General features: G+C 42.2%; 1 protein-coding gene across 2 annotated transcripts in view; it reads left to right on the plus strand.

The window, feature by feature from the left end:
- The window catches only part of ETV6 (ETS variant transcription factor 6), a 124,624-nt gene that overhangs the window by 74,051 nt on the left and 24,824 nt on the right, over positions 1–25,749 (plus strand). For both annotated transcript variants that reach the window (XM_015870759.2, XM_015870767.2), the window contains 2 exons: positions 20,914–21,078; positions 24,677–24,811. In XM_015870759.2, the coding sequence (XP_015726245.1) occupies positions 20,914–21,078; positions 24,677–24,811 (300 nt within the window). The remainder of the gene's footprint in view (positions 1–20,913; positions 21,079–24,676; positions 24,812–25,749) is intronic.

The raw sequence follows: 25,749 nt of genomic DNA on the forward strand, positions 1-25,749 counted from the left end.
AACCAAAGAAAGAGCAAATAAAGAGATACAGAATTACAGGTCACCTCTGCATTGCACTCTATGCCCACTTTATACAGTTCTGACTAGTATGGTGTATATGGGAGTATCCCAAGGTTTGGTGCTGCCCGAAGGAGACCTCTTCAAGCTTGGCCTCACACCTGAGAATTAAGTCTGGCCTCTGTCCCTGTGTTTTATAGACCACCAGAGCCTGATACCTCACAGGACAGCTGTGAGTGCCAGGCATTGGCCTTGCTGGAGAAAGTGCCACAGAAAAAGCCACTGAAATGGTGCTCAGGGTTGTGGTCTGTGCACTCTCCAGAAGTGTCAAACAGCAGCTGATTCTAACATTTGAGCTGTAGCCTTGTGAACAAGACTTGAGCATAATGGTCTCATCTGGTGGGTGTTTGGTCTTTTTTGTCTTTTTTTTTTCCTTTACAGCGTGTGCACACACGTTTCTTTTGTACCAAGGAACTCTTTGTTTGCTCGCTAAGTGCTTCCCCACAGGAAATTTCCTGTGATGGAAAACTCTGGGGAAACTTCCTGTTAGACAAGATGCTGCTAGGGGCAGATAACGGCAAGGCATGAACCCACAAGCCACAGCAGCTGAAGAGGCGTTGCCACTGGGTGCATTCTGCAGGAGGAGGCTGGGCCACAAGACAAGTCAGCCTCTTTCTTGAGTGATCTGGGGCAGTAGAACAGCGGAACTGCTCATTGGAAGAACCATGGCTGCTGGATAAAATCTTTACTAAGGCTAACCATTGCGGTTGGATGTTGCTGAAGATAGATCCTTAGAAGCTACAGACTCATTTTATCATGTAGGACTTCTTGTGGATCAGCTAGGTCGGCATTCCTCAGGCTCTGAAGAAGCTCTGTAGTTAATAATGCCATTGCAAACTGAGTAGCAAGGTTTTACTTAAATTGTGCCTTAAAATGCACAGCCAAGTAAGGGAAGCCATTGCCATGTGGAAAGACACCATCTTTCAAAAGGGTTGCTGATCTTCTACTGCTTTCCTGAAGAGTGGGCCCTGCAGCCAAATTATTTTTGATCCTATGGCTGGCCCTGGCAGCCTGTGGAGAATGCTTTCTTATCACTTACTGCCATTTGCTTTTATATTGGGAAAGAAAAAAATAAAATAGCCTGACTATCAAATGACTATTACTAAGGATGGCACCGTAGGCTCCAGCAGAAATATCCTGTCATTTCAGGCAAGGGATATGGCTCTGCAAGAGTGAAGTTCATAGGAACTATGACCTGCAAATCTGCAACAGTGGTTCAGTTAGTCCAAGGCTGACATTGTGAAATGTATTTGGGAAAAGCACCCTAGTGTGCTGTTTAGCTGAAGGTGCATAGTGCCAGTGGACATCACATCTCCTATGAAGTTAGATGGGACTTTGAGGAGCACTGAGGCCAACAAAAACCTTAATCCTTCCACAGCTCTTGCTGTTTAACCTCTCAGTGCTTCAGCTTCCTCAGATGCTAGTGTTTCTTCCTGTCCCCATTGACCTCTGTCAGTATCAGTGGTGACTGAATAAGAATTCAGAGTTGTCACTCTGTCAGCACAGAGGTGCACTTGCTCCATAAACACTAGTATGAGCTTCCCACTTAATAAATCACCCTCTGCCTTCCACAGTGTCCCCTTCAACTGTTTAAAAGCATTTCTACAGCTCCTCAACTCCCCATGCTGCTTTCTGTCTTCATCTGTACCATACATTCTTAAAGTGCTGCTGGTTCCTGATAACAGTCCTTACACGTCCTTTTTATAGTACTCTCATTTCAATTTGCGGTCAGTTGCCTAAATATCATCTACTCAGCAATATTTGTTATTTGCAAATAACTCTTGTTTATTTATGCCAGGAGTCTGTGGCAATTTTACAACAAAAAATGAACAAGAGAATAGTCTTCCAGGTGTTTTGACCTGAATCTTCCTGATTCTTTTCAGTGTTCAACATCTTGAATCTAGCAAAAGACATTTAATTTGCCTCCTTGCTTTTCTGTTTATTTTAGAAATTTAAGTTGAGATCACAGTAAATTAAGAAGTCCTGAAGCAACTTCCTTAGGTCCAGTTCTCTCTAGGTGAGGAAAGGCAGATGTTATAAACTTTCAGTTGTCAATATGGCATAGTTTCAATAATACTGTACTTCAGCCAGCTGGATCAGTTTCAGTTTGATTAATGAATTTGACTCATAAATGTATATATGCTGGCCTGGTGGCCAGCCAGCCAGCCACTGGATTTGTGAGACAGCCCAACTGTCCGTCATTTCTTGGCTGACACGGGACCCCAGTTTGCAAGTGCTTCTTCTTGATATGGGGCAGATAGAAGTGAGACACTTCTCATGGTTTTCAGGTAGCAAGAATTGACTTCACGGATCTATGTAGCCATCAGTTTCCGTCTTGCCTAACCTGCCATATATCAAAGGCATTGAGGAAAAATAACTAGCTCTTTCAGTGGGGTGAATGGCAGTACCACTTGTTTTTCAGTTTTCCAGACACTTCCTGTGGCGAGAACTTGTTTTCAATTGATTTTCAACTTTTTCATATTTTAACTGTTGCAGATGATATTTTCTTTGCCAGGGCAGAGAAGAGTATGTAGGTGTTAAACTCTCAAAAGTTCTAGTGTCCTGGGACTTGAACACACTGGAAGAAGAGTGTCTTATGTGCTCTCCATCTCCCTTTAGCAGGGACTGCAAATGGGAGAGGAATCTGCATATTCAAAGGCAAAAATGAGAAGAGTTTGGACCCCAAGGAAGATGACAGTGCATTCCTGCTGTTGTCATTTGCCTCCTTAGCAAAACCTGGCAGAGATCTGTAGGTTGGATCTGAAAGCATTAGGCCTGCTGCTGACCCATGCAGGTTTCATTATGATGCCAGGGTGGAATTTCTGAGAGTTTTTTTTTTCCCCATTACTGATACTTTAAAAACAAGGGAAAAAATTACATGTCGTTATATATATATACTCTATGCTACAAATACTGATATCACAAAGGTGTGGAAATGTCAAGGTCAACATTGCCTTGTATGTACATTAATCCTTCAAGCTTTGCATATGCATTAACACATGCAGCATCTAGTGAAGTGGGGACTCCAGTTATTGCATAGACAAGCTTGCCAATTACCAAAAGGAGGAAAGAAGGCATCCAGGTAGTCAGTGGAGAGGATGATTGCAGGAGAAGGCTAGTAAGTCTGAAGGGACCATGAGTCTCCCCACTGATACCTAGAGACATTAGTGCTCTTAGAGGTTACAAGCTGTCTTACAGCCTACGTCAGCTTTGGTAACTACAACTGGGCTGGAATGGTTGTCTTTTAAGCATGTAAGATTTTCTGCTTGATAGTATTCAGTACCTGTGGGTTTATTTGGTAGAAGTAGAGGCCTGTGACTGAACTCAGGTTTTCCTGGTCCCCTGTGCCATTGCCGAAAATGAATCCTGACCATGACCCCATGTGGACCAGATCCTGTCCAGGGAGAGTGACACAAACATGGATGCTGTGGAGTCAGCTCTTGAATTTACTGTTGCGTCACAATGCTTATATAGTGGCGTAATGCTGTGATCTCCATGCAAGTGCATCCCATACACTCACTACGCAATGCCGCGTGCATGTGTCCCTACCCACCCCCAGAATCCTATCTTGCAGGAGGCACGTCATCATAGAGCACACAGCGAGCTGCTTCACCACCTCCTCATTCCATGGTTACTTTGTATCAAGATGTTCCTCCACTTCAGCAGTTGTTGCTCAATAGTTCTTTGTGTAAATACTCAGCTCCGTTCTTCAGTTGACCTTGTTTCCCAACATCGAGGTCCAGTGTCCTCCTTGAAAGAAGCACCTTCCTTTTGCAGCAGTGTGCTGACCTACGTTCCATTCATATTCAGTGTCACTGTGGCAAGTACCTCAGCAGTTTACATGGGAAAGTAAGAGTAGGAGGAAAATATTTATTGTATTTTTAGCAGTCTGTAATGTAATTTAGCAGATGGAAAAAACAAGGAGAGACAGCTTTCTGGAGACCACCAGTATGTGCTTTGCAGACTGGAGCTGGAGAATTGATAAGTTAAATTAACCGAGATAGTGTAGAGGTTGCTGAACATATACATGTACTATCAAGCTGGAAATTCACTCACAAGACTTGTCATTGAAATTATTCAAATTGAGTAAAGGCCCTTCCATTGACTGTAGAAAGCTCTAGGTTAAACCCTTTTACATCCTAAGATGTTTGATTGAGAGATAAGTGTGCTAGAGTGTGTGTTAATTTTTGTCATGTTGTAGTGGTAATACATAAACCTCAGTGTGTACATGGATGTACCGAGTAAGAGTGCTACAGGAAATCCAGGATAAAGCACTGTATTGTTCATTCAAAAAATCTAATTTGGTTTTAATAATTCATAATGCTTAATAATGCACTAGAAAATGTTTTGTTATATATCGTGTAAACATCATAGAGTCTTGGGGAAATTGGAGTTCACTACAGCTTGGCTACTAAGTATTTTCACTGAAGCAAAGTGAAACAACTCAAGGCTGTAGAATATGATCCAGTTGGTAGATCTGTAAACTGAAAACTCACACTGTTAATTTGTAAAAACAAATAGTGCTGTTTGAAAATGAAATCATTAAGAGAGCTCATGTTTCTGTAAACTTCCTTGACATTAATTTGTAATGCCGTACAAGTAGCTGTCTTTGAAACAAAATTCTTTTTACAAGTTATCATTATAATTCTTTTACTTTTATTCCAAAGATTCTGAGTTGGAAAAAAGAGCTTTTAGCAGTGATTATCAGAGAAATGTTGTCAATTTTGCTTAGCCCAAATTCAAAATAGATATCAAAGACATGGAATTTCTTTTTTTTTTTTTTTTTTTTTTGCCTTGTTACTTTTTCAATGGATCTGACTTTGTGTATTCAAACACACATTGTTAGGGGCTCACTAGTCTCCTGAGTGCCATGAATTACTACTATTATTATTTTTATTATTATTATTATTTTCATTTTTTCCACCGCCATTGGTGGAGACCAAGATATTGCTTCCTATAGCAAAATCTGTGGTGCTACTTCATCCTTTCTGTTTTGCTTAGCTTTCACAAGACAGAGATTTTGGTAAAATACCAGCAAATTGCATCCTCTTAATAGCTCTATTTAAAGATTGCAATCTAAGGAAACTCTCTGGACAAAAATGTCGTTTCTCTTCTGTTTGTGTGCATTACTAAGTATGCTGGTGTTCTGGTTTGTGATTGCAACTGAAAGACTACAATTATGCAGAATAATGATGCAGATATATTCAATTAGATGATGAGGATCATTTGATTTCTTTTAGGACAATACCTTCTGGCCCTTCAGATGGACCAGGGCCTCATTTTGCAAGCTGCTGTGGTTGGTAAAATAATTGTTCCTTCTGTACAGGCAGGGCATCAATACCACTCATTTATGTAAGCTGCTATAATAACTAATAAGCAAACAAAACGAAACAAGAGATTTCATTGTTAGTGAGAATTTCAGGATGTGTCAAAACGTCATCATAATCCTTTCCAGAAGGAAGAGTTCGGAATCAAAGACAATCACCCATGTTAAAGATACACACTTTTGAAAATAAAACAAGAGAAAGACATATTGTTTAGCAACTTCTTCCCATGAAAAGTGGAAATCCAACTGAGGCATCTCACTAAAAGAATTTGAGCTGCTTTTCTAAGTAAAAGCTCACAGGAGTGAGAGCTAAATGGTGTCTTAATGCTATGTTTACTTAAACTGATGCACTTAAGTATTCACCTTTCTTTTGAGCATTTATTGGATTTTCTTTACAATTTCAAGTCTATTTCAATTTTTCAGTATGAATCTCAATTACATTTTTGTGTAGAATTGCTGTGAGTTTGAATAAATTTCAATTGTTTCATTTAAACACCATCGAGAGGCTTTCATTTTAAAGCAGAATGATAAACCACAACCATTTTGATTGAATTTGAAAAAAGGCTTAGCAGAGAAAGAGGAATTCTTGTCACACCTACACTGCAATTTTCTTTATTTAATGCTGTGTAAATAGGAATAGAGTTACCTTAATACGCTGGCTCTTTACAAGAAATAAAAATAAATCCAGAATGTATAGCTGAATGAATGTTGGGATTAGTGACAGATAAGGTTTTCCTGGGACTTCTCTGACACACAGGGAAGTGTCTGAGAACTGGTGAAGTGGAGAGAGAAGGAAAAATAAGAGAAAAAATATATGCAAAGCCACTTGGGTACAGTTATGCAAATGACCTTATCAGGATAACCAAAAGGCTTCTCCATTGTGCCTGCCAATTAGGAAATCACAATGACGGACATATGCAGCTCCTTCTTCCTGAGGAGATGCAGCTTTTAGCCCGCATTGTTGGCAACCACTTTGAGAAAGGAGATTAAAAATTCTTTTATTTATTTTAAAGAAGTTGGCAGGGGTGCTAAAATAATTCTGGACAGGGCAAGCACTGTGATGATATCCCAGTACCATTTTTTCAATTTCATCTATATTTTAGCAACCCAAAAGAGCAATGGGACCACTGGGCTTTGACAGGGTAAAGAAATAATTCTACATTTCTTTGAGGGCTTCACAGAATTTTCTATATTGGCATCACTCCATACCCCTCTGAAGACAGGAGGGGAGAAAGAACACGTCCTGCTGCATAGCCAAGCTCTGCCTGCCCCATCCAGTTGTACTGTCCTCTTTTTCTCATCCTTTGTGATTGAATCCATGCTCTCTTACCATTCAGCTGAGTGGAATAAGCTCATGGAGATATGATGTGTCTGTGAAGACTCTTTGTGCACCTGAGTTGTCTGAAGGCAGCCTGAAAGTTTGTTCTTGAGAGCTAATTCTGGATTGGATGCACGCCTCAAGGATGTGTTAACACCTCCTGTGTTAACACTGGTTTGCTTTAGTTACTACTCCCCAGACAGAAAGGGTGACTATCTGAGCTGTGTTAAAGGGGGGAAAAGAAAAAAACAAGAAAACAAAAAAACACCACTGCAATCTTTGTGCAACTTAAAGCAGAACTGCACGCCAGAGAGGGAACCCAAACATTTTGTCTTTCTCTTTTTGCCACTGTGGGAGGCATGGTGGGAGAGAGAGCAATAGAACTCTGAGTGGAAGAGCAAGATTTAGTGGGGCTAATGATCAGCAGCAGTGTGTGCAATGGAGCTCCCAGGACGGAGCAGGCTCTGAGAGAGACATTCCTCAGGAAAGCACCTAACCAAAGCTCCCAGTATTTAAGGTCTGTCTTGTTGCAAATGGTTGTGCAGAGATCAGCTAAGATCTTACAGAACTGTTGGTGAAATGAACTAAACAGTGAAAGTTTGGCGTTGGGGAGCTGTGCTCCCTCCATTCCTGTTGGGGTCAGTGCTGCATCTGCCTCTTGTTATCAGTGATATCTGGGGTGTGCTTATCTATCTTCTGCAAAAATAACAACAAAGGAATTATGCCTCAGAAACACTGGTATTTTGGGTAACTTTGCCATTGACAGTAAAAATCCCTTCTCTGGACATCAAACTGAAGAGACAACAGTATGCTCACAGACACAGAAGAATCTCAGTGTGCATTATCATCAACTCTTTGACTTTATCAGTACATATCCAAGTCTATTCTTTAAGATCCCTTCTTTGTTCTTAAGTTTTCAAAATCTTTTTTTCTTCAAAGCTAGTTCCTATGTGGAATTTTTAATACTCCTGCCTGAGAACAACCTGTTTCCCTGCATCGTTTTCCATGTTAGCAATTGTAATTGCTACAAGGATGCTTTTTAGTAACAGGGAAGGCAGTGAAGCAGCACTTCCTATGCGCGCCAGCCCCTCTTGTTACATGCAGAGGATTACATATTTCTGGAAGAGAATGGAAAAACAGAATAATAGTGCTGTGATTTTTTATTTTATTTTTTAATTTTATTTCTTATTCAAGCACGCTGCTCACTTTTTATTTACTTTCTGATAACACCAAGGTATTTACGTGCAAACAAAAGACTCCTCTTTGCCGAATCAGCCGCCTCCTCCTCCTACCTGGTTCCATCAGCCAACTTGCAAAAGCATTACTGTGACAGGACTAAATAAATAAGGGTGAGGTTGGCCTGGCAAAAGAATGCTCCTCTTAGCACTGTGTGCACACCTCAGAGGTACAGGGTTGGGGAAGGGAAAATCTGGAAAAAGCTTTAAGCAAGACATCAGCAAATAATGCTATTGAAGAATCATCCTGCTTTCTTCTGAAGATTAATTGTGAAGTCAAGTTGTGATTCAGGACATAGAAATTTAAAAATTTGTTCAGGCTGGGGAAGAGGCAATATTGGACAGGACTATTGTGAAAACTGCCCACTGCATCTGCTTCTAAGGAGTGTGTAAGGAAAAAAGCACACTATAATTTGCTGTGGTATAGAAATCTTTTTCTGAATTTCCATTGTTTGATTGTCCTGGATAGGGAGGGCATAAATCCTTTCAGAAGTTGCATGAATATCCACAGGAAGTCTATATGTTATGAAACATGGGGAACAGTGTTCATGGACATACAGTATTTGAGTCCATATGTTCTATGTTTATTATCTGCCAGAGTGGTGTGAGACATCTAGAGTCTGCAGATTTTTTGAGGGTTTCACAGATAATTGGTTTTTGGCAGTTTGCATTCACTAATATCATTCTGTGTGAAATTGCTGAAGGAGAGACTTCTACCTCCCCCAGATTGACAGTGTGCCCATGTCTGCATTTCTATACCATGCTGTCAGCGCTAGGGCACTTGACTCCAGTCACATGAAAAAATAAAAATCACTTTAATAAGCAAAGCATTTCACAGAAGTAGTGTTCTACTTCTAGCTTGCTAAGGAAAAGACCTGGAATATCATCTTACTTTGCACTGGTAACATTAGTTTAGTAACTTATGTAATGTAGAAATGGCAGAGGTGGGCATGGAGAGTTAGGACAACCTAAAAAGTTGGGTTAGAAGGCATCCATTTTTACAACACGTTTTGCTCCCCTTCACTAGTATGCATGTTTGCTTCTTACCCTCTTAACTTTTCAAGTCTCTCTCTACTCCCTCTGCTCCCTGCCATCTCCCTCCCATACAAATGCATGCTTTGATCCCCAGCCTGAGAAGCTTATAAGCAGTTGCAGTCTGGATTTGACTCCTGTGTTCTGGGTATCCAGAAACTTCAATCCTACTGATCTAGTATAGAAGAGCTTTTCCGAAAAATGCTCTTGCTAATATGGTTGGCAGAAGCAGCTTTCATGGGTGCTTCGTATATGGCACAGAGAAAGGAGATACAGGCAAGTGTTTCTTAGTAATGCAGAAGACACTGCAGAGATGGCCAAATTAAGACAAGTCCAGAAGCATGACCAGTAGATTGAAACAGTGGCTTTTTAATAAGATGTTTCCTCTTGTGAAAGTTTGTTGTGAATCAGTCTTCCCAGAAGAGCAGAAGCTTGAGATGATTTGGAAGTTATGATACTAAAGAATGAAACTAAACTGGACTTTGTAAACCAAGCAAGTCGTGAAGGATTGGAAGAATAGAAATTACTACCTTACAGAGAGATCCTTCTGTTGCATTCCTGACTTTAATTTGTGATTATGAAAGTCTTGAGTTTTTGTGATTAGAAATTGTGTGTGAACAGATATACCTACAGATCTGGATTTCTGTATCAGGTAAGATTTGTATTTGACAATCATCCATCATAGATCTGGCTGACGTTTGCCAAAATAAGAGAAAGTGCTGCTATGAAAACTGTAATCAGGCAAGCTGGTGAAACGGTGATTCAGGTACATTTTCACAATATCCACTTAATATAACAACACGTGGGGATTCCGGTAGTTTCAGTTAGTTGCCAGGGGGACCAGCATTGTCTGCACATCATCGTATGGTTCCCTTTGTGCATTCAATCCCTTTCCTCTCCTGTCTATTTGTATTGTTAAGTCCTCCAGGCAGAGTTTTCTCCTTTTTAATGTTAGTCGGCACAACTGTAAGCAATGTACAGATGCTGCATCTGATGCACGGACTCAGATGTGAACGATCCAAATCGTTTATTACAAGTTCTCACATCACTTATATACCTTCACAAGTTTTCTTTTCCTAGCTTTCCCATTCGCCCCTACATGTCAACAGAACATTCCACAAACACTTCTTCAACCATTCATGCGGGCGCTTATCCAATCAGAGCCGCAAGCTGTTCTTTCTTCTTCTAAAGGTGTCCTTAGTTCTCATGCTGTTTATCCTGCTCCTCAGCTGCTGCTCTCTACAGTCCTTTTTGTATTCCCACATACAGAAGTCATCAGATGTTACAGTGTGATGTCATTTGAGTCTTTCACAATACTTAAACTAGGAAAGATAATCATGCTGCTCATCCTCCCCTCCTTTCAAAAGAGGAGTCACTTGTTAGTGGGACTGCGAGGGGCAACTTTCATACCCCTCCTGTCACTAGTTGATCTGACCTCAGCTGGATCCGTGATTTGTTCCTAGAGACATACGTCCCCATGGTGGAGGTTCTGGGGCACCGAACTGCAGCACATAGAGCACCTCTCAAGAGACACGGGGTCTCTTTGCCCCTCAAACCTGCAGTGAGTTGCTGGAGATAGCAAGCATAGGGTGGCCATTCTCTGTGGGAAGGGTGGAAAGAAGGGCAGCAAGAGATAGCTTTACTGATGTTGAAGTCATTAGGTGTCTCTATTAGCACAGTGGGTTTATAGAATATTAGCAGTATTCCTCCCTTCTCAGTCACCACTTCCAGCCGTTACTCTTTTTGTGAATTGTCACTGTGTCAACTGGTTGTGTTGAACTGGTAGTGCAATCTTGGCTGTTATCGCAGTTATGCTCTTAATCAGCCCAGAAAGCTTATCTGTCAGATGCCAGTGTACGTGTGTACTTACATACAGATTTTCTCTCTCATTAAAACACCAATTTCATTGGCACATCAGAAGAAATGGGCAAAGAGCTGCCACTAAGCAATGGCCTTCAAGGAGCTTGCTTAAAGGACTGTGTAGTGAGTGCTGACATCCCAGTGTCAAGGTAGAAATCAACATCTTTGTACCAACACCTTTGTACTAGATAGAATAACAGAAAAGTGTTCTGATATCCCCACTTGAGGAGCAGCAATATTTCCCTCAAGCACACTACTCATACAAGTCACCTGTGAAGCTGGAGGGGTGAAACTGAATATGTCCTATCATTGTTATGGGTGAGCAGTTGGCCAGTAGTTCTGTCCCAAAGGATTATAGTCAGTGGGTTCCATTGGGCTGATGACCAGTTGCTAGTGGGGTTCTCCGGGGCTCCATTTTTGGGCCAGACTCTTTAGGAGTTAGACTTGAGGAACCTTACAGGTCCCTTCCAACATGGAATATTCTATGATTCCATGTATTTCTGAAATCTCAGGCTCATAGCTGTCCAGTGTGCCCAAGAACTTGCTGAAGTTCCCCCAGACCTCCACATGAAGTAGCTACTATGGGGTCAAGTGGCTGTGCTGAGCATGCAGCAGATGTTCAGGCCGTTGTGACTGGCGCCTCAAGGGGCTAGCTCAGAGAGCACCCCAGGGATGGCTGCAAGCCATCTTTGAGGCAAACAGTACAGCAGCCTGGCTCCAGTTTGACAAGCCAGCAAATGAGATCTTGCGTTCCATCCTAATTAATACTGATTGCTAATTGCTTGAGCAGTATTCTTAACTGGTCCCAAATAGAAGCAATGCCTTAAGTTCCTGTGACTTCTACAGAAGCCTGTTTTTGGAGGGGCTAATATGAAAAGTTAGTGAATGTGCTGACTAGCTTCAGAGCAAGCAGGAGTTAAACCCTGGAGAGGAAGCAATTCTTAAGCTGCAGCAAAGATAATCATGATAATTTATCATCTGATAATCAAAGAGCATGCACTTAATTTGTTCTCATTATCAATGTATTTCAAGCACAAGTATCTTAGTACAAGAAGCCTGCCTATGCACAGGCTGCACTGGAAGGGTAGAGATAAAGAACCCCATGCAAATGCAGTGAGGCTACTTCTGCATGGAAAATGGGTTATGGTGCAGTGTGGAGTCCATCCCAGTGGCTTCCTTATACCCCTCTACATAGAGAAAGGATCTTTAGCATACAGAACTGTTGTTCTAAGCTTCTGACCTTCCTCTAGGACAGAAGTGGCTTATTTAAGAAATGACTGACAGTACATGAGAGCTGCAGGGATTTGGTTCATTAAGGAACCATCAAGAAGTAAAGCTAAATCAGGATGTTTTTAACTATGTCGAAACTCTGGCTTGCAGCATCTTGGGAGCTGAAAGTGTCTGCAGCGCACTGAGAGCAGGCTTTTACCTGCAAAGCCTGACATATGGCTCAAAACTGAGTACATCATGCAGTCTCTAGAGCTGAAATTTACACCATTTCCCCAAGTTATTTAATATTTAATGTTACCTGAAGGCAGATCTTCCTGTAAAGCATGGAAGAGCTAATATACTGGTGGACTGAAATAGTCTTTTATAGCCCTCCCGGATTAGGAGTCCGAAAGGGACAGAGACAGAGACCCCTGCATAGACAGAGGTCCAAAAGTGAAATCAGTTGAAGTAAATGCTGTTGGTAAAATTTTTGCTGTGCTGCTTTACTTCATGGCTACAGGCAAAGCAAGTCATAGGTCTGGCTGCACTACCAAAAGCTGCTTTTCCTGTAGTGCCCACAAATGCAGCTGCAGCTCATGAGGCTTGGAGACCTGGTGCTGAGAAACCAACTTGTGGCATCTTGCTGTCACAGCTTACGCTGTTGTGTAGTGAGGCTGGTCTCACGTTCCCTGGAAACAGCCTGGAAAACATGCTCTTTGTGTATTCTCTCCCCCCCGTCCAGCTCTCACAATCGTGGTCGAGTTAGAAAACAAAGTCCTAGCCAAAATTCCTCAAGGGAATGGGACCCAGCCTCATCACGATGGGAGCCTCTGAGAACAAAACCTCCCTGTGAGAAGAAAGCAGCTTCTTAATACAGGAGGATTACGATGTCTTGCTGTGTTGGTGGTGGTGTTTTGCTGGCATGTAAGACTGAGATTTCAGAACTTTCCGCTTGATTCAGCTGCACAAAAAGGACTTCCTGACCTCTCTTCTGAAACTGTAGAGTCACCTATAAGTTTGCAGCTGCTGGAAGATCAAAGTGACCTCGCTGATACGAGGTTAAACTGACAAATTACAGAAAGAACCATCTTAATTTTAGCAACTGCATTGATTGTAACTAGCAACTACTAAATTCAGTTTTTCATATCTTCCTGGTGTGCTGACAAAACCAGGGCTTTCAGTTCCATCACCAGCATGACTACTCCATATTCTAAGCACGGCACATAAAGCAATTAGGCAGCAGGCGAAAAACTAAAGTAAAACCATATGTAGGCCAAAAATGAGCAAGATCTATTTATTTCTAATTACTTACAAATCCTCAGCACCCCAGCCAGGGATCCAGGCTGTATTGTGTTGGGGAAAAACAAAACAAAACAAAACAAAACCACCAAAAAACAAGCCAAAACAGACTCCAGTGTAATAGCGATGCATTCTACTACATTTTTGAGTGACAATGTTTTGGAGTTAAAATTACTGTTGCCTGAGTAAATGCCACAAGAAGTAGGAAGGAATTTTCTTAACTAAGGGTGTAAAGATGCTCTGCATTTGTGCAGTTGCAAAGAGAAGCAAAATATAGTTCCAAGATTCAATTCCAGTTTGGTGTGTGGGCAGGTGTCCAATGATTTGGTACCTCACATCTCTGTAAAAGGTACAATAATCTAATCTGTCGTCAGTTGAAAGGCACTGCGTAGTGTAAATATGCAAGTGTTACTAGTAGTAGTATCCCATGGATACAGCAGTAACTGTAGTCAATATAAGAAAACTTTAAAGAATCATTTTTAGGTCTGAATTTTGAGCTAGGATAAAATGAATTGTTTTGAAACAATAAAGAGATGCTGAGAATTATTATTTAAAAATCCTTGATTTCTGCTTGCAAACTCTTTTGCTTCTTGAAGCGTAGTCTTTTGAGCTAGCTAACGCATGTCATTGTCAAGGCTCAGCTAGTTTTATTTAGGATACAGTTTTTGCACATACAAGGAAAAAAGCTACAGAAGACATTTCTTTCAGCTCCTTTTGGAAGGGAGCAGTAGGAAAGCAATGTCTGCTCCATGGAAAATGGCCAAAAATTGGGTGAGAAGCAGTCAGAAGTGGATTAAGACTTTAACTGGGAGCAGGTCCAACCCGACATTTCCCCATCCCCCTGCCAGCTGTTTCTGTTGCACGAGCTGCTCTGATAGGAATGCCATGGTCTCCTCCCCTCTGACTGTGGTCACCACAAAAGCAAGGAGAAGAGTCGTCTTGCACTCAGGCAATTTTTCTGCATGTGGCAACTGTGGTAGCAGCCGCAGTCAGTCAGCTGGCTGATGGTGTGCTGGCAGCATCTTGCTGACTCTGTCATGCTCTGGCCTTCCCCTGATGTGGTACCCAGATGCAAAAAAGCCAGCCTTCATTCCCCCATGGAAGGAGTGCTCTTACTGGACTTCTAGCAAGCTTTTTCGCAAACACTGCAAGAGGAAGCTGGAATCATTCTGCATGGTTCTTGAAAGCTCTTGGACATGGCTCATGGTATGAGTGCCTAGAAAACAGGCTGGTCTTTTCATCACCTCTGTGGTTGCTTGCGTCTTTGGCTGGTAGTTTTTCCCTTCCAGAACTTAAAACAGTGGCCACTTTAGCACATGTATCAGCACCATTTATCTGGACTGATTTGCACCAGGAAAGAGATGCATTCCACATGAATTCTCCATTCAGACTGCAGACTGCCTGTCAGGAACATGTGTACTGCACCTGCATTTACAACACTTTCTGCAGCTGATCCTATACAGGGGCAGCTCACAGAGGGAAGAGAGCTAAATCTGAAAGGCTGATTTGTCTGCAAGCAAACTCCAGATGATGCAGTAGAAACAGAAAGGAGGGAGGCATCCGCAGTGGGTCAGATATTGATTTCAGTAACAAGAAGTGCAGCATGACTGACCATGTTAAATGACTAGGGCTGTGCTTGAAGCTTTATTCTGACATCAGTTACAACTCTGAGGACTTCAAGGAATTGGTCTGCATTGTTCAGCGACTTTTTTCTGTCTGTTCTTGGGGCGAGGGATCTTAGGCATGGCTGAGTAATTTCTTGCAGGGGAGTTACTTCATTTGCTAACCTGTATCTGCAAAGAAAAAGTTTGGATATAGAGTGAGAAAGAATATGTTCTTCATGTTAAATCTCACAGAGAGTGGCTTTTCCATTCTCCTTTCACACTTAAATTAACTTCAGGCTTTGTGGGGTTTCTGCACCGGTGACTTCATCTGCCATCATTAATCAGTGAGCTATCTTAACCCAGCAAGCTAATTTAGAGTGCTGCTTGTGCATTTGATCAGCAAAAGTGAACTGTGGGTAATGTCAGCAGGTCAGAAGAGGTGATGGAACATGGGATTTTCACTTCAGTTCCAGAAAGGGCCATAGTTGCTTCCAGGAAGCTGAGCTTGGCACTGGGTGAGGGGAATTGAAAAGATTTATTTCGCCATATGAGAGCTCAGCACTTGATCATTCTAATCAAGCATTTTCCAATCAATATGTTTCTTACAGGCTTTCCAAAGGCTGCATTAGAAAAGCAATTTTATTTATTTTATGACCCTGGAGCCCTAAGGGATTAGGGTGTGTCAACTTTGCAAGTCTCTGTACAGGCAGTAAGAAAAGAAGGGCTGGGCCATGGGGAGCAATGTTAGCAAGATCAGCATGGCAGAAATCCGTCCCTGTGCCTCATCGGGCTTGTTTCTGTAGCATGTCTTAATGCACGGGGGTGGCAAAGCAGACTCTGTGCACAAGGCGTTGCCTCTAGTCCTGCTCCATCTCCAATACTCTGTTCAACAGGACAGCAGAAGATGTGAGGCTGCTCCTTTTCAGGTCACTACCAAAAAAGCTGTTTCACCCTCTGTTCCCAGTAGTGTGCAAGTTTCCCAAAGTCTTGTCATTCTGATTACAGGCAGTTCTGTATCCTTTTAAAAGACGTACAAGACCCACTGAGGTGTCTCTTCCTGCCCGTCACACTACTTCTCTGTTCCCTATCTGATCACTTTTTTCCTCAACAGGGCCTATAAAGGCACATTTTCATCTGCTGCCATCTGTTTCCCCTGTGCCAGTTTGTACTCACTTCCCCAGTAATTCTCCTCAAGGATTAGCCAGGATTAACCTTTCCGTGTTTTTCTACCTTTGCTTATCTCTGGGCCTCCAAAATGGAGCCAGCTTCCTACTGTAGGATGAAGCAATCTCTGTGGGCCAGCAGCACCAAATGTTTTCTTCTGCTGTGCTGTGTCATCTACATGTGTCCTGGCTTAGGGGCACTTATTAAGGCTGCCCACATTGCATGGGAACAGCTGAGCACCATTCTGTGGCTCATTCCCCAGCCCTGAGAAATCAGAGTCCTTACTCTACCTGTCTTTGCATTCCTTAGTACAGGCGATGCTAAGAGGCTGCAGAGTACCTGGTGGTAGGAACCTGGCAGCGCTGGTACTGAAAGGAATGGGTCTTGTGGTGGAAGATCAAGCAGGGATAGCATGAAATTGTACTCCCAGAAGGACTTCAGTGCCTAAATTGTGCTTGAACTTCCTGTGGCACGATCAGCTCTTGGCTGCTGAGCTCCCTGCTGCAGCCTGTCTCGGAGAGCAGCAAGACTGGAGGAGGGGACCTCTAAAAGTTTCTTTGGCAGAGCCTGGGAGAAATGGCTAAATCTAATTGCATGTAATTTCTCCAGACCATTTTGCCTTTACACAGAAATGGATAGAAAAACAGAACCTCATGCCCCCATCTTGTTTTGCATGTAGCAGCATGTGTTACGCTTTATGGATAACATGGAAGAATTTATTTAATTAATAACAAAAAGAGAACTTCAGTTCCAAACGAGTTAGTTGGTAGCAGACATGCAAATCCTCTGAGCTTTCCCAGCATCATTTTTTCACTAAAGACTCAGGCACTGTCCTGCAGTTGGAGTCAGCCTGCCTGCTGCTGCCAGTGATGCTACATCTGTCTCTGGGTGCTTTAGAGCCAGCTGTTGATATGCATGCTCTGGCTTCCCTTGTTTGCCCGTCTGAGCTGAGTAGCTTTTGGCATGGGAGCAAGAACAATCTTCTTTGCCTCCAGGAAGCAGGGATAAGAGGGTGGAGGGGGTGGGGGACTGCCTGAAACCCTTCTCACCTCATCTTGCCTGACAGCTAACCAGGCATATGCATGGTGGGCTGAGGTGGAACAAAATTTACACAGAACTCACTGTGATCACTGTTTCCATTGTGCAGGCTGCAGTATGGCTGCGTCCTCATATGGAAACTAAAACGTGACAGCAGCTCTCACTTACTGTACATTGCACTGTGCATTGGATTCATGTCGTCAGATTGTTCCAAACTGAGTCAAGGTGAAAACAGCCCACAGTATGTTATGTATGCTTCACATCTTACATGTATCTGCTGTACCTAGCAACAGATACTGTAAAATACATACCCTCTCTTCCAAAGGAAAGAACATGTTAAACATTGGTGCATCACAAGATTCGAGTTTGCCTACATCTTACCTGAAGGACTCTCTGTTAAAACAGGAGTGAAGCCTTTGGAGACAATCATCTTAAACTCCTTTTCGACATACCAATGCATTCTGCTGTGTGTGTGCATGTGAGTGCTTAAACATATGTACAGAATTTTACTACTTACTTGAAGCAGAAAATGTAAATTGTTCCACCAACCCCTCTTCTTTGTGCTTTGCTTTTGCTGTGTAAGAAGATAAAGGAAAAGAGGGTGGATTTCTTCTGTGGTCCAGACTGTACCGTGGAGTGTGAGAATTGATCACTCTCCCCATTTATAAGCTGGCTGGTGCAACAGGTGCTAGGAGCAGGACTTCAGGTGAGCAATAAGCAACAGAGGCTGATAATCTGCTAAGAAACCAGTGCTCCAGCATTAGGAAGGTGAGGATGAATTTAGCTCACCCAGGGAAGTTTAGAAGTTTTTGTTAGTGTCTATTTTTGTGCAGACAAGGGCGACTGAGGGAAGCCGTTCAGTCCAGATTGCCAGCAGGGCAATGATGGAAATGGGAACAGTGTCAGGTCTGATTCCCAAGTCAAAATTCACCATCCAAGGTCTGTGGCTGCATCAGCATCTACTGCAGACAGCAAAGCCTTCCTGCTGCTCAGAAGGCACAACCCTGTCCTTGTTTTGTTACATAGCATTCATTTTCCTCGCTTTATTCTGATTGGTAAATATCTTTGTCAGTTCAAGACAATGCTGTTGGCTTTCACAGAGAAGAAAATGGGAGAGATAAAAAGAGCCCATTTTCCTCCACAGTGGATACAACAATAAAAGATGAAGAGGGGAAAATAAAAAAAACAGTATCCAATAAAAGAAAATGTATATAAGCAGGATTAGTCTTTTCTTTCACTGAGAGTACAGAAGAGCATTTTGAGGACCTACTGACAGCTACGTACGCTGTGCTGTAAAATCCGTTCAGCTGCGGAGCCAACCCTCTCATTCCCTTGTTTTCATAAACCCTACAGCTTCTTTATAAGAAAGGGCAAAGAAGGTGGCATACAAGCTTAGCAAACACCATACTGCACATGAAAGAATTATTTTTGAGCAGTGGTTTCTGAAGCACTTTCAGCAGCACTGTTCTGCACCCCTAGGAAAGCTGTGACAGAACTGATTCAGCCTCACAAAGCAAGCGGGGGAGCAGGCAACTACAGAGGGCTTCTGGGGAAGTGAGCTTCCTGGGAAGATGACAGGGCAGGGAGAGAGGGAAATGAGAGAAGGGGAAGTCCACCTAGGCAAAAGCAGTTCACATGTTTTATAGCATTCTATATCTTCAAAACACAGTGCAAGCATTGAACTAAGATATTAGCCCGTGGGTGGAGAGATCTGGCTCCTCCACCCCCTCATTTTAGTACTAGCCAAACTGAAAGGCTGCGTGCTGACTGTGCTACTGGTCATAGTGCTTTGGGGCTTTTTTTCCTTTTCCTTGAAGGCTGTCTCTTTTTCTCAAAAGCTGGAGATGCTGCTGATACCCCCCAGAGACCTGGTGGGCATGGTGAAGCTTTGTACCCCTTTTGAGTCACCAGCATGGTGCACCTGGCTAAGCCCTGCTGCTGTAGCTTATTTGGCTATTCTGGGTCTGGTGCTGATCAATATAAGCTCTTTATAGACGTGGCACTTTTATATTAATTGAACAGAAAGCAGAAATGCACAGTCAGAAAGCAAAGCATATAGGAAGTCATGATCAGTGTTTGTACAGGGAGTGATTTAATTATTGTGTTGTTATCAGTAAGGGTGCATGCAGAACACATGTAGTTATCACTCAGCTCTGTCCTTGGCCTGATTTTCCCAGTGGTGTTTTGTTTCTTGCCTGATCTTGTGAACATTGTAGTGTTCTTCCGGGCAACTTGCTGCTTGTGTGGTATGGAAGATGGGGAGGAAGGTGGGAACTGAAGCCAAACGTGAACATTTCAAGCTTTCCTCAGATGTTTTTTGAAACCGTTTTCTACGTTGTGGTCTGGCTCTCACTTAGTTCTCCTTCGCATAGCTGCAACGTGCATCCTGCCCAGCAGTAGCCTAGGGTCCACAGTGTGTTTTCTGTAGGAGGGACTCTGTGTTCAGCAGAAGGTGAACCTCACGCTGGCATTTTAGCTTACAGTGTGCATATATCTGAGAAGATCTTCAACTGACTGCACTCCCTGCAGAAAGGAAGGACTTAAAGAAAGCTCTGCCCTTGGTAACCAGCCCCTAATTCAACAGGAGGAGAGATAATTTAAGCCCTTCATAAATGCCATTTCTTGTGTCTGTGTGGCACAGTTTTACAGTGAAGGTAATGGAGACCTACTGTTGCCATGCAGGCGCCCCTTCTTTTGGTCAGCCCCAACTGTTTCTTGAGCTCGATCTCAGTTCTCACTCAGGATCAGATTCAGTTCTGTGTGCAGCTGTGGTCTGGGGCTTTCCAAAGCCGCTGCCTGGGAATCTGGTGTGGCAGCAGAATGCAATTCACTGCGTGTGACCTCTTGCTGAAACAGAAAACAAGGTTGCCTGTGTGCAGAAGTGAAAAAAAAAAGCAAAACAAAACAGTACAAATCTCCTGGGTTTCTTTTCTGACTTGGTAAGACAAGGGTAATCAGATCTCATAGAGTGGTGTGCCAGGAAGGAAATTTCTTCCCATGTGCGGCATACAATCAGCCAGGTGCAAGATGAGGAAGGGAGGTTCGTCTTCCTCTGAAGCATAAGGTATTAGCTCCTGCCAGAGGCTGTGTACCAGAGATCTCATCAGATACGGCAAATTTCACGTTCCTCTGCCCAGCGTGAAGCTTTCATTTCTACACAACACATTGTAACAAGTCAAACAATGAGTCATCCCACAAGGGGGAAAAGGAAAGAAAGCTTTTATCTCCCAGCAGACTGGAGATAATCTGCCTACCTAGGTATAAACAATTCTTCACCATGCTGCCTTCTCTCCAGGGGAAGGAAGCTGTTTTAAATTCATCTGTAGAACAGATACTGAATTGTCACACCTCCCAGGGCCAAGTAAAGGTGGCTGGAAGGGGCATGTAGAGAGGGCATTCCCTGCTTCTGTGAGAGGGTGCACAGTGAGCATGGATGGGGCCAGCAGCTTCATCTCCTGCCTGCTCTGAGCCTTGGAAGGAGCAGCTGGGGGTCAACCCCATCCCACAGTGGAAGCCTGGAATGAAATAATATCCTAGAAGGGATGTTGAGGCATCTTGTTTTTCAGAATGTCCAAAATAAACTGAGATACCTAAACTAATGAAGTGTTGCACAGCCCAATGCTTAGTGTGATCCTGACATCTCTCTACCACACCTTGCCTGGAGACTTTGCATGTTACGGTGTGGGGAGAAATGGAGATTCTATGATATTTGCCTATATTCACATACCTTGTCTAATTTTGTAACGCAGTCTTGGTCTTTTCCTGGTACAGGTTTGCAGCCCATTTACTGGAGCAGGGAGGATGTCGCACAGTGGCTCAGGTGGGCGGAGAAGGAGTTTTCCCTGAGGCCGATTGAGAGCAACACCTTTGAAATGAATGGCAAGGCTCTGTTGCTCCTGACCAAAGAGGACTTTCGATACAGATCGCCTCATTCAGGTGAGGAATTCTTATGGAAGCTACAGTTGAAAGAAGAGAAGAAACTGCAACAAGAGGGACAAAAGAGGATACAGAATCATGCTTGTTAGGGTGGGCTGGGCAGTGGAGCAGAGAAGGGACAGAAACTCTTATATGAGACAAAGACAGAAAAGACAAGAGGGAAGAGAAATCTAGTTACCCCTGAGTTGTAAGTAAATTTGGGTGCAACTCCACACCCAAAAATGCAACCTGTCTCTCATTAAAACTCTTTGCAGAACCCACAGAAAGTGGGCTTCTTTGGCAGCATTTCATGGCTTCCAGCTCTTCCCCATAAAGACTTATCTTTTTGCAGACCCAACAACAGCAGCAAGTTAATCAAGTGCTCGAGCCTCTTAAGAAGCTGACATTAGCATTCTGTCTCACAGCTGGCTTGGCTGACATGCTTCTAAGAGTGACTGCAAAATTCATCCATGGGGGACCTTTCCTCTATTTTACAGCCCTTGTGGGCTTTACTTTACTTTATCATACTCTCTCACGTGCTGGAGGCTGGCCCAAAGTACAACACAGATAGGTGTGAATCAGTTGGCCTGTTGTTCAAATTATGTCTTCATTTATTCACACAAGTGATTTAGAAATACATATGTGGTCTTCCTGTACTTAGATCCCCTGCAGTCTTTCTGCTATGGTATCCCAGTCAGAGTAAGCCTCTGCCCTCCTTTGTCAGAGATGTTTAACTAAATATGAGTTATTGGTTCTATATAAGAGTTGTGAGCTTTCTTTTTATGACCATACGTGGTACCTCTGTTAAATATAAACATTTACTCAATCACTATAGATGATCAAAGAGTTTGCACCAAGTGGTTACAGAACTGCTGTTACCAGGCTTGCAGCATAAGATTCGCTCAGTGCAGAAGCGCAGCTGGTGCAGTTTGGCTCAGGCTGATAAAAAAGGAATGGCACTAATTCTGCTTCTAGTTCCTTTGTGACTCCCTTGAATGCACCCAACCATCCTCCTGCAGAATCTGCCTCTCATACTATGGTTTATATTTCTTCTATACACACTTTTCAAAGCATGTACTTTAAACCAAGAATAATTTTTATAAAAGGAATTGCCAGACATCTGTGTCTATTGCTAGTATAATACAGTAGTGAAAACTGATGCCTGGAAACATCCTTTGGTGGGTTTTTTTGGTACTCATTTTGAGCGATTTCATTGCAAAAATTAACCCAGTTTTAAGGCAAAAGAAGTACTGAAAGTGGGCAAGGACTGTAAAGGACAACTCTATGTAACTTGTTTGTTATTCCCCTTATCATACCAGTGCCTTGCTGCCTACCAGTTATTTCTCTACTCTTCCCTTTATGTGCTGTGAGGGCACTTGAAATGAGTAGGATTAAAATGTTTGTTGGCTGGAGATAGAGCGTTCTCAGAGAAGAGCCTCTGGCTTGCAAATCCACACTGTGCAGAAGGTTAAACTCTTGTTTACCTAAACTTGGGTTAGAATGGCCTCTGTCCCAGCTCTTTCTCTCCTCTTTTTCTCCAGGTATTATTCCTCACCAATAATAAACATTTTAGAGGATAGCTCAGTCAGCCTAAATTACTATAGGTAAAATATACCTCAGTGTTTCCCAGTAATAAAATACACGTGAAACATAAGAACTGTAAAATAATATTTGCTATAGAGCTTAAGTTTTTCATAGAGTGTTGATATATAAAGGCTCTATCCTTTCTACTCCTGGTTAAACCAGTAGAATAGCATCCTCTCCTCCCAGTGACTGTACCAATAAAATGGGTACACAGCCACCAGCTATACTCTGATCTAGCACTGGCTCGGGAAGAGAGCAGAGGAGAGAGAGAGTGAGGAGACTTTTGTTCTTGTAACTAATACAGCTGTGTCTTTGTGATGCAGAAGTTTAAATACTTTGTTAGGTGAAAAAAGAAAAGTTATTGCTTGGAGTGTTATAGTACTAGTTATGGTTATGCCACTATTGCATTCAAAGATGCAAATTATGAGGTAAAAGACTTTCATGTACTCAACATGGAAAAGGTAACTGAGTTCTTGAGGCTTTGTTTGTAATTAGATTTTCAGGTATTGCAGACACTTCTTTAAAATGCCCTGAAGTCACTACTGAGACAGTGAAAGCAGCTGAGATGCTAAAAATAAAGGAAGTTGAACTGTGGAAAGCAGGATAGCTTTAACCGTTTCATACTAAGACAATAAACTTCACTGCAAGTAGAACATTATAGAGACAGCAGCTGAATGGCACACAGCTTTCAGTCTCATAGGAGCAACTGTTAACCCCACACACACTTGAGAAAACTCTCCTGGAAAATCCAGGGTTTCCCAGATGAAACTGTTAAGTTCCTTTTCAGATACTACTGCTGTAACTTGTTCCTCTGTATTATGAGGTAAGACACCCTGGAGAAAGGAAACAAAATTAGAAGCTGGGAGACTTTGTGCCCTGTATTGTGCCTTTTTACTTTGAAATGTCTAGCAAGTTACATCACACAAAACATGTAAGTATGTAAATGTTTAATGCAGATTTTGGAGGAAAGGCATCAGTACAAGATGAAATACATAAGAAGACACAAAATAAGCAGTTTATATTGATCTGCAGTGGTCACTGAAGTGACGTGTTCCACCGAGGAAGGATATAACAATTCTGGTAACATGGACTGGGAGGAAAAAGTGAGGAACAGCCTGCTCGCCACCTCAAAAAGAAACAAGCATTTGGATTGAGTCATGTGAAAACATGACAACGTGGTGCAGTACAATTCACTGCAGACATTTCTGTAAAATAATGATACAACAGCAACTAGCAGACTGTATTTACCCATGCAGATCTCCACGTCCATTACATTAAGTTCCTTAGTATGCATCATGTCCCTTATCTAATACTGCCTGTTGCAGTGAGCTCTACAGATCCTCGTGTCTAGAAATAACTAGCTTTGCAGTCCAGTTTGGGCATACAGCAGTTCCTGTGGCAGCTGTAGCACTCAGGAATCTCCAGAAGTTGTCACCACAGCAGGGGCTGCATCTCTTCATTCTTTGCAGATCTTCAAGTTTACCCCAAAGTAACTTCTCAAAGTGAGAGTTCTTTCTCCTATGTATTTCCTAGATTGGAGTATCGTGGAGTATGCTGCCTCTGCCCTTGAGGCACTGGTGCTGCAGGGAGAGGCTTCCTCCTTGCCCCATAAAGCCTAAATTGTTCAGTAATTAAGGAATAGCACCTTGTTTGCTCTCAGCAACTCAGTGCATAATCACATGCTCTGCATTTAAGAATTCTCTGTCCTGAGGTGTGTCTCTAAAAAGGCTGAAGCTGTGATGAGAGAAGGTGGAACACTGAAATATTGCTTACAAAGGGTGTCAACTCCTGAATGGGCACTTGTGTAGCCTGGAAAAACTGTATCAGGGTAATAACAGCCACTTCTTTTCATTCTCCTGTTCTTCCAGAAGCGTGATATGCTGCTTTTATTTTTCTTTTTTCCTTTCAGAGAAGAACCTTACAAAACAGTGAAGTGCAGAATTTTACAGCAGGCCTGTTTGGATCTGAAAATAGCAGCCAGGAGCATGAATTAATGCCTCAGGTGGCTAAACGAGTCCTACTGTTTGTTTTTCAGGTGATGTTCTGTATGAACTCCTTCAGCATATCCTGAAGCAAAGGAAATCTCATATGCTGTTCTCACCTTTCTTCCATTCTGGGAATTCTATCCATTCTCAGTCAGAGGTGTTATTACATCAGAACCACGATGAAGGTAACTGTCTTGTTCTTATGGGAACTATTATTATAAACAGGAAACTGGAATAAGGCTGTATGGAATGTTGTCATTTTCTGGCTTCAAAGTTACTTAAATAAAGTTGCTGTTCTCCGTTTGTCTCTGTAGCTCTTAACAGTCAGTTGGTTTAAGGGGTCGACTGTCTGTTCACCATATATATTTTGTTATTTTGTCCTACTTCCAAAGCTGCCTTTGAAGGTATAGCAGATGTAGAGTTAAACAAGAAAGTCAGGCAGTTTTATTGGCCACATTGATTTGTTTCTTCTCACTACCAGTTGGGTAGATAAAGGTAATTCATAGACTTTTAGTATCCTGGAGATGCAACTATGTGCAGTTGTTTGCAGAGCAGGAGAAAAAGCAACATCAGAGAGGAATATTTAGCCCAAAGTCAGTTCAAATGACAGTGTCGTCACATTGTGCCAAAGTTCCTGGCACTGAACCCATCTTGTTGCTCAGCTTTTGAACTGGTTAAATGACTCATTTTGAGAAAAGTTTTTTTTTCTTTTTTTTTTCTTTTTTTTTTTTTTTCAGTTTTCTCTCATTTTTACCATCAGTAGAAATATTTGCTTTGGTTATTAGTTAGCTCTCTAGTAGTGTTCTTACACACCGTGCCTGTTACAGGTGTCAAAAAAAGAATAGATATATGCTTGTGGCATTGCAGATTTGGGCTTCTCCTTATTCAGTTCAGATCAGAATGTTTCCTTCAAATGATAAGATACAATACCTAAGATTTTCAAGAGATCCCTTCTATGAAAGCATCAAATGCAATTCTGTTTTGTTTTGTTTTATTTTGTTTTGTTTTTAAAGAAAAAAAAGATATAGGAAAAAGTAGTTTTACTCCTTTCTTTTTCAGGTAGAAAACAGCAGAATTGGATTAGGATTTCACAAGTTTGAGTTTAACATTTAGATCTTCCAGC

This window comes from Coturnix japonica, chromosome 1 (assembly GCF_001577835.2).
Source record: "Coturnix japonica isolate 7356 chromosome 1, Coturnix japonica 2.1, whole genome shotgun sequence".
In the NCBI taxonomy this organism is placed as follows: Eukaryota; Metazoa; Chordata; class Aves; order Galliformes; family Phasianidae; genus Coturnix; species Coturnix japonica.